General features: G+C 47.3%; 1 protein-coding gene across 1 annotated transcript; it reads left to right on the top strand.

Moving 5' to 3' along the window:
* Positions 1-1,418: 1,418 nt before the first annotated feature.
* LOC134984201 (E3 SUMO-protein ligase KIAA1586-like) lies at positions 1,419-5,900 on the top strand. Its single transcript, XM_063949836.1, has 3 exons — positions 1,419-1,436; positions 1,520-1,917; positions 4,091-5,900. Exons 1-3 carry the CDS (start codon positions 1,419-1,421, stop codon positions 5,898-5,900), a joined length of 2,226 nt encoding a protein of 741 aa, XP_063805906.1.
* The last annotated feature ends 6,113 nt before the right edge of the window (positions 5,901-12,013 follow it).

Raw genomic sequence — 12,013 nt, 5'->3', positions numbered from 1 at the left:
GTAGATGACACTGAAGCACTTACTGAGATTGTGCCAGGATTAATAAATCATTGAGGTATGGAAAACTCCTTATCCAGTGGTGGGATTCAGCCGGTTCGCACCGGTTCTACAGAACCGATACCTAATTTACTATCGGTTCTGCAGAACCGTTTGCTGGCCTGCTGAATTCCACCACTGACCCACTGATACAACCCGGGCGCCTGCTGTTAATTTTTATTACTTTTTTTGTCCACCGCAGCTTGCCCTGGCCGGGACAATGATTATAAATTAATATAATGGCTGCCTGCCTGGCTCTGCTCTTCTGGGCTGGGCAGGGCTGGCCAGGCTGTCAGTCAGCCTGTGTAAGCCCCACCCTGCCTCCCTTGTTGTTGGCAAGGATTGGATCCCCCTGCACACGTGTTTTGAACTTCTGTGCAGACTGTGCAGAGGAGAGGACTCAGAGGCGGAGCCACCATCAGCCATCACGCGGCAGCGGACGGTGCGCAGAAGGGTAGCCTGGAAGACAACAACTTACAACAAGTCAGTACGGAGTCGTGACTCGGGATTGCCAGAGCGGGGACAGACAGACGCACGGCACGGGCACAACACTGTTCAGCCAGTTCCTAATGGCTCGGCGGCCGCGTCCGTGACATCACATCAGCGTCTGAGGCGGAGACTGCGGCGCAGACAGAAGAGCAGAGACAGGCAGCCCGGGAGTACGGACAGTACTGGGTCACCGACCGTCGGCATCTGGGTGAGTTATGCTGCTGTGCTGAGCCTGTCAATGCAGTGTTTAATGTGGCAAGGGAGGGGCCGCTGAGGGCATCAAAATGGCGCAGTTATGCTTGCAGTATGATGAACGAGGGGAGGGAGGCTGCTGCTAGCTTGCCGAGGATGAGTAGCTCAGGGGCTGCCAGGCAGCAGCACAATGCTGTTGGGGAGAGACTGAGAGAGTAGCCAGTATGGCTGGACTCGGTTGCTGGGCTGGCTGTGGGCTGGCCAGAGAGGAGAGGAGCCATTATTAGCCTGCAGTGGTGGAGGAGGGAGGGGGGCATCAAAATGGCGCAGTATGAAGGAGGGAAGACTGCCAGGAAGGGCCCCTGACTGAGGTGCTGAGGGAGATGGGAGTGGTCAGAGAGGCTGCATTTTGGTAATGGCACTTTACAGAGAATATTTGAGCATTCACATTGGGGCAGATCAATGTATTAAGCCTGGTGAAGACATAAAGTGGACAAAAAGTGAGATAAAATGGAAGTAGATAAAGCACCAGCCAATCAGCTCCCAACTGTCATTTTTCAAACACAGCTGATTAGCTGTTGAATTATCTCCTTACACTTTATCACCACTTTATCTCATCACCGTGCTTAATACATCTGCCACATTGTTTGTATCCTTGTTGTATGGATGTACAATACCATTCTTCATGCTGCCATGGGACCATGATTTCTGTACTTAGGGTGAGACTGCGATGTATGCTTCTACTTACATGTCCAGAAATAAATGTTATAATTATATTTTAAAAGATTTTTTTTTTACCTAGCCCTTGAAACTAAGGATGAAAAGGCAACACAGTTTGACAGATTTTTTCAATAAGAAAACAAAGTCAGATTCTTCTGTTGTATCAGAATTGGCCTTGGAAGGTTCAACACAGTCACTAGCACAACCAATCCAGCCTGAAGAAAGCAGCACGTCAATTGAAATAGAAAATCACATCAACTCCAATATTGTAAATAGTCTTCCTGAATGCTGGTCAGTGCAACAATATAAAAATTTTAAAGTAAAATATGAAGGACTGGGAATTTCTAACAAAAAGTTAGGTTGTGAGTATTGTGCAAAATATGATTTCATAAAAGAGAAAAGTGTTCATACGTCAAAAGAGTGGAAAGGTTTTCAGATTGAGGCATCAGGGACAGAGCCGACGCTACCCGCTCAGCAAGGGTATGCATTGCAGGGAGGCGCTGAGGTGAAGAGGCGCTCTCCCTGCTCTGCTACCCTGCCGCTGCGCCTGTCAGTCTGGATGACAGGTAGCAGCTCTGGCAACGGGTAGCGCGGCTCCCTCCTCTCCTCCTCCCCAGTGAGACTGCAGGCATTGTGCAGACTCACCCCTCACATAGCTCTGCTGCCGCCGCCGCCATCCCGCGTTCCGAACTGTATTGGGGGCGTGGCCTAATCGCGGGAGGCGTGGCCACGCCCCCTTATGGAAAAAGTTTTTTTTTTAAATCTTTATGGCGCCTGATGATCCCTGAGCCCCCTCCCCACCTATACAGGAACAGGCAGAGGCTCAGCAATATGCTGCTGCCCAGTAAAGAGGGATGGTGGTGGGAGAGTGCGGCAGACCAGGGTTCGTGCTGGGCCACTCCATAAGTTCCAGACCTGGGTAATTAGTACACCCTCTCCCCCGTCATCACTGTCGACATCCTACAGCCGCTGAAGTAACAGAGCCTGCAAGAAGGCGGAGAAGGGAGAGGAGGAGCAGCGCCAGAGCAGGGACCTCCTGCAGGTACTTGGGCCGCACTGTGGGGGGAATGAGTGGCTGTACCTGGCATAGCGGGTCATTCAGAGATGAACGCAAATGGATGCATATGCAGCCAGATCTGCGTTCATCTCTGCACATGCTGAGGGCCGCCCAGGACAAGGCAAGGCCGCCCAGCATGTGTGGCGCCGCCTCCCGATGCATCCGCAAATTTGATTGAGGACGCATCTGATCTAAGGTTGACCCCTGGCAGTGAAGCCTGGTCAGCAGCCATTTTTTATGGGAGCAGCTGTGTGTGACATCCGGGCCTGCCCCCTTTTTTACCGGCGTCACCCCCGCAACACCTTAACTCCGCTACGCTGTCGCCTATCAATCACATTGTGGTCGCATCCATTGGGGAAGCGACCGCAATGTGTGTGGCCTCATACCCATGGCGCATGCACAGTTTGCTGCCACTGGCAAACTGCGCTGAGGGCCGCTATTACAGCGGGGTCTCAATGACCTTCATAATGTGTATAATGGGCTGTATCTGGCATAATGTGTATAATGGGCTGTATCTGGCATAATGTGTATAATGGGCTCTACTCTGGCGTAATGTGTAACAGCGGCTCTCCTGTATGGCGTAAGTTGTATAAGGGTACTACTGTACGGTGTAATGTGACTAACGGACACTACTGCGGTGTAATGGTGACTAATGGACACTGCTGTGCGGTGTAGTGTGAATGACGGTCGCTGCTGTGCAGTGTAATGTGACTAACGGACACTACAGTGTGGTGTAATGTGACAAACGGACACTACTGTGTGGTGTAATGTGACAAACGGACACTACTGTGCGGGGTTATGTGACTAACGGACACTACTGTGCGGTGTAATGTGACAAACGGACACTACTGTGCGGGGTTATGTGACTAACGGACACTACTGTGCGGTGTAATGTGACTAACGGACACTACTGTGCGGTGTAATGTGACAAACGGACACTACTGTGCGGGGTTATGTGACTAACGGACACTACTGTGCGGTGTAATGTGACTAACGGACACTACTGTGCGGTGTAATGTGACAAACGGACACTACTGTGCGGGGTTATGTGACTAACGGACACTACTGTGCGGTGTAATGTGACTAACGGACACTACTGTGCGGTGTAATGTGACAAACGGACACTACTGTGCGGGGTTATGTGACTAACGGACACTACTGTGCGGTGTAATGTGACTAACGGACACTACTGTGTGGGGTTATGTGAACTGGTACTATTCTGTGGCCCTATATTTTTGGCGCGCGCCTTCGGCGCACACTGTTCCTATTCTGAGCATGGCCAGAGGAAACTGTTGCCCTGAGCTCTTCAAGATCTAGAACTGGCCCTGTCTTCGATTTTAAATGTGAATAAGGGGCACTATTATGTGGCATAATATGAATCAGGGACACTACGTTTGGGTTAATGTGCATAAGATTGTAATACTGTGTTGCGTAATTTGAAATGTGGGTACCATTGTGGTCACGCCCCTTCCTTTTGTGACCACACCCCTTTTTGGAGTGCGTGCTATCCCTTTTTTACGGATGGGAGGGCGCAAATTTATTATTTGCAGGGGGGCGCCAAACACACTAGCACCGGCCCTGATCAGGGAAAAACAGAGTGGTACAACAAGCTTCTCTAAGGAAAAAAATGAAAGAACATTTTTCATCAAAGGCTCATAACATTTGTAAAGACAACTTCAAAATACGTGAGCAGGATACTATAACAAACGTAGTAGATACAATGAATAAAAAATATTTCAGTACTACTTGTAGAGTATTTAATACAGTTTACAGCCTGTCAAAAAGATGTAAACCATTTTCAGACATAGAAGATGAGATTGAACTGCAAATGAAAAATGGATTAGATATGGGAATAGGATTGCATTCACGTAAAACTGCTGTGAAAATAGTTGATTTTATTGCAAAGGAAATTAAAAAAGAAATATTTACTAAAATTACTGAACATGATAAGAAAATATGTTTGATTATTGACGAAGCTTCAACGATATCTTGCAAACCAGTTATTATACTTTTCTTAAAAGTTGAGGACTCAGTTTCATCTCCAACAATTTTTGTTGAGCTAGTTGAATTGGAAAAACAAGATGCAGAGACAATATGTTCTTCAGTTATGGAAAGTTTAAATAAAGTTGGGCTTACTAAGAACTACTTACAAAAACATTTAATAGGATTTTGCTCTGATGGTGCAAGTGTTATGCTTGGGAGAAAATCTGGAGTGAGCACTAGGATAGCAAAAGACTTTCCAAACATAATAATATGGCACTGTTTAAACCATCGCCTCCAACTTGTTTTAGATGACTCAATAAAGGAAATAAAGCAAGTAAATCATTTCAAAATATTCATTGATAAGATATATACTATTTTTCATCAATCCAATAAGAACCAGATTGAACTTACCAAAATATCCGAACAACTAGGAATTGAAATTATAAAGATTGGTAGAGTTTTGGGACCAAGATGGGCTGCCTGTAGTTTAAGGTCAACCCTAGCTGTGTGGCGCGCTTATCCTGCGCTACATCACTATTTTTCTTCAAATGCAAAGTACTTGGGTATGGCTACCCGTCTTAAAAATATATTTTTTTTCACTGATTTGGCATTGATGATTGATATTTTAAACGAAATTTCTCTACTTTCCAATGCACTGCAAGCAAGAAATACAGACATAATAAAGGCTGAAAAACTTGTGATACGATCTATTAAAGCATTTGAAATGCTTGAAAAAGAAAAGGGTCCATACGAAAAAAAAATTAATGAATTAATTACTTCAGAAAGCTACAAAAATATAGATTTTGTAGAAAATCATCGATTTGTTGGCCTTCCTCGGGAAACACTTTTAGAAGGCATTGTAACGAATTTGAAAAAAAGATTAATGGATTGTGGACATTTAAAAGCAAGTTGTAGCCAATTTAATGATAGTAATACATTTAAATTTCTCACTTTTTTGGAGCCAGATTACTGGAATATTGAAGAAGTAATAGTTCCATGGAAAGCAGCTGAAGAGCAATTGCATGTATTTAATACATATTTCAATTACCAAATTGATATTAATGAGTATCGAGATTTTGTGGAAAATGTTTTAAAAAACTACCAGAACTATTCAATTCCTGAAAGTGTTCAAAGAGCTAAAAATATTGTCAGAACAATTGCTGTAAGTTCAGCAGAAGCAGAAAGGGGTTTTTCAAAGATGAACATTATATGTTCTGAGAAGAGAAGTCGCCTAACTGTTTCCAATATATCAAACATAATGATTATCAGTCTAATCGGCCTACCGCTAAAGGAATGGAATCCTACTCCTACCGTGCAAAGATGGTTAAGGGTAAATCACACAGCTGATGATGCTCGGATAAAAGCAAAGAAAATTGCAAGTGAGGACGCCAATCAAACAGCAATATGGAAATATCTTCAATAACTGTTTGTCAGGTATTTAATATTAAAAATCTTCCTTTAAACATAATCTAGTTGTCTGTACCTCTTTTACTGTTCTTATTGCAGTATTTAATGCGTGAATTATTAAACTACCTTTCGGTATATCTTTTGGTATAGTTAAAATGGTCATTAGGACATAGAACCTGTTGTTAATTTATTTGAATCCCACCACTGTCCTTATCCCCTGCTGGCGGAGACAAGCTCCCATTACCACCATCATTTTGGGGAACACTCTGGGAGCTGTGGCCAGTCCAAATGGTAGGGCCTGAAACTGCAAATGTTGCTGGACGATAGCGAACCTGAGATAGCACTGATGGGACAGAGCTATAGGAACATGTAGGTAATCATCCTGGATATCCAGGGATACCATAAAATCCTCCAGCTCCATGGCCAAAATAATGGAACTTAAGGTCTCCATGTGATACCGAGGCACGCAAATGTATTTGTTCAGTACTTTGAGATTGAGTATGGGCCGGAACAACCCATTTGGCTTCTGGACTAAAAACAGGTTGGAATAAAAGCCCTGTCCTCATTGTGCATGAGGAACTGGAATTATCACTCCTGATTGTAGCAACTTCTGAACTGCCTCTTGTAAGGCCCTGGCCTTCATTTCCACTGAGGACAGGCTGGTACAAAAGAACCTTTGTGGAGTGTGTTCCTTGAAAGCAAAGTCATAACCGTGAGATACCGCTTCTTGCACCCAGGCATCTGTTAAAAAGTTGGCCATCCACCCTGGGGTCTCCCAGGTGGAGGCCCACACCATCAGGCTGATGGCTTATCTTCTGACTTGGAAGCTGGCCTTCTGATAGCCCAATGCTGTTTAGTCTTACCAGATTGAGACTGCTTGCCATAACATGCTTTTTCTTGAGTCCGAAAGAACTGAAAAGCTGGAATTTTAGGCTTGGATTTGTGTGTGGAAGGAAACTTCACTTTCTTGGAGTCTGCTTCTGACTCCAAAATACTGTATAATTCTTTACCAAAGAGAATATCTCCAGTAAAAGGCAGACTCCATAACCTTCTTAGATTCTGAGTCAGCTTTCCATGTACATAGCCAAATTGCTCTGTGAGCTGCTACTGCTGAGGCTTATGCTTGAGAAACAATAGCACCCATATTCAAGGCTGCTTCTTCCATAAACATAGCAGCCTGTTTAATATGTGCAATATGGGATTTTTGCTCTCTAGATGCCAATGAAAGATCATCCTCCAATGCATCAGCCTAAGCAGCCACTGCTTTTGCCATCCAGGCTGATGCCATGGCCGGTCTTACAATAGCCCCTGACAAGGAGAACAATTTGCACATAGCGGGTCATTCCGAGTTGACCGCTAGCTGAAAATGTTTGCTGCGCTGCGATTAAGTAAAAAACTGGCACTTCTGCGCATGCATATGCGGCGCAGTACGCACGCGCGAAGTACTTTCACAACGGCCGATGAATTTTAACATAAGGTCTAGCGAAGCTTTTCAGTCGCAATGGCCGCCGCAGAGTGATTGACATGAAGTGACCGTTTCTGGGTGGCAACTGACCATTTTCAGGGAGTGCTCAAAAAAACGCAGGCGTGCCATGAAAAATGCAGGCGTGGCCGGCCGAACGCAGGGCGTGTATGTGACATCAAATCCGGAACTGAATGGTCTGAAGTGATCGCAAGCGCTACTCAGAAACTGCACAATGTTTTTTGGTAACCGTCCTGCGATGCAATCATTCGCACTTCTACTAAGCCAAGAAACACTCCCAGAGGGCGGCGGCTTAGCGTTTGCACGGCTGCTAAAAACTGCTAGCAAGCGATCAACTCGGAATGACCCCCATAATCCATTTTGAACCAGAGTCCTGAAAGGATAAGCCAATTTTGCATGACAAACATGAATTCAGTGTTAGTGCTGCTGTGGAGAGTGTATCCTCCTCACCCTTGCCTCTCTTAGACGTGATAAACAAATCACACACCTGTACAGTGTTAACTACACAATTTGTGAAGAAAATAACTTTAAAACTTGTTAAAGTGACATACAATCTGATACCTCCCTGCTTTGCACCAGCATTGAGGATCGGTATATACACAGAAACTGACAGAATTATAGTAAAGTCAGCAATCACACTAGCAGTCACAGGTTATACATTAGTATAATAAGCAATATGAGCACATAATCAACTACAGATACATTTCAAGTATGTAGGAGAACATTACTGCATTACCTTATATAGGAGTTTAATCGGATTCGGTCGCTCCAGCGAAAGAAACAGCAGCAATAGTTTACAGACTCATATGCATCAGGCACTTATCCAACTACTCGTACCCAATGGTAGGTAGAGACTTAGTGCTGTATCACCCGTCTCTGGAGAGTGGGATACAGGGAGACTTCACCCCGCTTCCAAGATCGATCAATTAGTGAATGCTGAGTGGATCCAGACGCTAATAGTGTACACCACCACCCCATGAACCTATAGTGAACACAGATGCCCAAGTGAACTCTGATGCACCAGTCACACAGCCGCCTAAGCTTTTTAGATACACACTGTCTCAGATGGAAGCGGGGATACAGTTCATGGCGGGCAACTCAGAGGAAACAGGTCATGAACCGGGGGAGTGGTGACCAGGGGGGCATCTCCCTCCCCACTGCTGACATCAACCTCAGGGATCAAGGCCTCATACTACCCCTGGAACCTATGATCCCTGGGGCCTAGCGCTGGTGCACCCGAGGTGGCAGCCGCTTCAACAACTGTTCGGTAGTCTCCACCCGATACAGTACTGCTGTATCTCGCGTTTTCCCTGCTAAGTTGAACCGATGCCTTACCTTCTCCCCATGCTCCGGCCACAGCCTGGTAACGTCAGCTGGACTTGCTAGTACATCCTACACAGACACCCGCCGAAACAGCACTGTACACATGGGTAAGCATTGTCACGACCCAGCGGGGAGTTGTTGGAGCGACTCTTTCTAAGGTACGTATAAGATGCTTTTAGATAGATCACTCTGAAAAAAGTAAGACTATGAAAATAAAATAATAAAAAGCGTATGGGTGCTAAAAACCAGCAGCCCATTGACCATGGTCTGGCTCCTGCCGCACCAAACAAAAAACTGATTTGCATGAGCCAGGAGGCGGGGATATAGGGGACTGGCCTGGTGCATTCTGGGAGGCCAAAAGCTTTGATCGTTGGTGCCAATCCGCTGTCGCAACATCCATATTCCAATGTTATCCTGTGGATAACCTGTGGACCCTGCCGGAAAAATAGGTATTTTTAAAATGCTTCTGAAATAATAAAATATATATAACAGCACAAAAAATATGAACAGCTGATATATCGATGGTTCGTCGGCCAGTGCAACATGTCTGTGAACAACGTAATTCACAGACATATCGTGTTGACCCAGCAGCACAGCCAATGGCCAATATATCTACAGATATTTGGGCACATCATTCTGTGTGCATGGGCGGTCGGCCGACCACCCATACATTAGGGAGGCCAATCCCGGGCCGATTTTTCAATCCCGGGATTCGGGATTGAAAAACGCTCAATCCCGGGATTGCAGTAATGATCAGTGAAAAAGGGTGTAGGGAGCAGCGCTGGAGGGTAGGTAGTGGTGCGGGAGGGTGTAGGTAGCGGCGCGGAAGGGAGGGAGGGTGTAGGTAGCGGTGCGAGAGGGTGTAGGTAGCAGGGCGGGAGGGTGTAGGTAGCAGGGCGGGAGGGTGTAGGTAGCAGGGCGGGAGGGTGTAGGTAGCGGTGTGGGAGGGTGTAGGTTGCTGGGCGGGAGGGTGTAGGTAGCTGGGCGGGAGGATGTAGGTAGCTGGGCGGGAGGCTGTAGGTAGCGGTGCGGGAGGGTGTAGATAGCGGGGTGGGGCGGGAGGGTGTAGTTAGCGGTGCAGGTGGGTGTAGGTAGCGGGGAGGGTTGGTAGCGGCACGGGAGGGAGGCTGTTAGCACTGCATGGAGGGAGGGTGGATGTAAGTAATACCACTTACTATAAGGTGGGCGGCAGCCATGGACACACTGAACACGGCGGCATTTCAAATGAAGCGCCGGCCGCCAGCCAACCAGAGCTGGCGGACCGGCAGCCAATCGGGGAAGCGGCTGCAGCAGTCGCTCCTGATTAGCTGCCGGTCCGCCATTTCTGATTGGCTGGCGGCCGGCGCCAGATTTGAAGTGCCGCCACATTCAGCGTTTGTCTATGGCGGCCGCCAGCCTAATTGTAAGTAGTATTACTTACACACCCTCCCTCCTGCACATGCGCAGTGTAATCCAGTGAATCCCGGGATTGGATGCTCCTATCCCGGGATTCAAATCCCGGCATTTTTGGGCCCACATCCCGGGATCCCACCGATCCCGATCCCGGGATTGGCCTCCCCACCATACACTTCCTGCACAAGCCAGCGTTGATTGACAGCAGTGTGAGCGTATCAGTTGAAACCATATGTATGACTCTTCAGGTAGGTGTCACATTCAGTGGCCAGAGCCACGGATGGGGGTCACTACCTAGCACTACCACTAGATCCTCTTACAGATCTCTCACTGGATCACTGCAGACGGGCCAGTTGCCTAGGTTTTGCCTTGTGCTGTATCCGGAAGATAGATCGACAATGTCTAGGTCACCATCTAAATGACAACACCACATGGTCAACCTGCATTAAGTCAACAGGGACAACAGCTTGACAGGATTAAAAGGCTGCTAAGTGAATGGTCGGAGGGCTTAAGGTCAACACGTAAAAATGGTCAACAGATTCAAAAGGTTGACATGGAATTGGTCAACACAAAATGGGCAACACGTGCTTTTCTAAAATACACTGCTCAAAAAAGTCAATCACACTTCTGTGAAATCAAACTGTCCACTTAGGAAGCAACTCTGATTGACAATCAATTTCACATGCTGTTGTGCAAATGGAATAGACAACAGGTGGGAATTATAGGCAATTAGCAAGACACCCCCAATAAAGGAGTTGTTCTGCAGGTGGTGACCACAGACCACTTCTCAGCTCCTATGCTTTCTGGCTGATGTTTTGGTCACTTTTGAAAGCTGGCAGTGCTTTCACTCTAGTGGTAGCATGAGATGGAGTCTACAACCCACACAAGTGGCTCAGGTAGTGCAGCTCATCCAGGATGGCACATCAATGCGAGCTGTGGCAAGAAGGTTTGCTGTGTCTGTCAGCGTAGTGTCCAGAGCATGGAGGCGCTACCAGGAGACAGGCCAGTACATCAGGAGACATGGAGGAGGCCGTAGGAGGGCAACAACCCAGCAGCAGGACCGCTACCTCCGCCTTTGTGCAAGGAGGAACAGGAGGAGCACTGCCAGAGCCATGCAAAATGACCTCCAGCAAGCAACAAATGTGCATGTGTCTACTGAAACGATCAGAAACAGACTCCATGAGGGTGGTATGAGGGCCCAACGTCCACAGGTGGGGGTTGTGCTTACAGCCCAACACCGTGCAGGACGTTTGGCATTTGCCAGAGAACACCAAGATTGGCAAATTCTCCACTGGTGCCCTGTGCTCTTCACAGATGAAAGCAGGTTCTCACTGAGCACATGTGACAGACGTGACAGAGTCTGGTGACGCCAAGGAGAACGTTCTGCTGCCTGCAACATCCTCCAGCATGACCGGTTTGGCAGTGGGTCAGTAATGGTGTGGGGTGGCATTTCTTTGGGGGGCCACACAGCCCTCCACGTGCTTGCCAGAGGTAGCCTGACTGCCATTAGATACCGAGATGAGATCCTCAGACCCCTTGTGAGACCATATGCTGGTGCGGTTGGCCCTGGGTTCCTCCTAATGCAAGACAATGTTAGACCTCATGTGGCTGGAGTGTGTCAGCAGCACCTGCAAGACGAAGGCATTGATGCTATGGACTGGCCCGCCCGTTCCCCAGACCTGAATCCAATTGAGCACATCTGGGACATCATGTCTCGCTCCATCTACCAATGCCACATTGCACCGCAGACTGTCCAGGAGTTGGTGGATGCTTTAGTCCAGGTCTGGGAGGAGATCCCTCAGGAGACCATCCGCCACCTCATCAGGAGCATGCCCAGGTGTTGTAGGGAGGTCATACAGGCATGTTGAGGCCACACACACTACTGAGCCTCATTTTGACTTGTCTTAAGGACATTACATCAAAGTTGGATC

This window comes from Pseudophryne corroboree, assembly GCF_028390025.1.
Source record: "Pseudophryne corroboree isolate aPseCor3 chromosome 3 unlocalized genomic scaffold, aPseCor3.hap2 SUPER_3_unloc_4, whole genome shotgun sequence".
NCBI classification, from domain to species: domain Eukaryota; kingdom Metazoa; phylum Chordata; class Amphibia; order Anura; family Myobatrachidae; genus Pseudophryne; species Pseudophryne corroboree.
The sequence above is the reverse complement of the archived record's forward strand: the minus strand, read 5'-3'. Positions and strand labels throughout refer to the sequence as shown.

Coding starts and splice junctions, on each gene's coding strand:
- LOC134984201 (XM_063949836.1), top strand. Junction 1,918..4,090: donor ACGCTACCCGCTCAGCAAGG/GTATGCATTGCA, acceptor AGGGAAAAACAG/AGTGGTACAACAAGCTTCTC.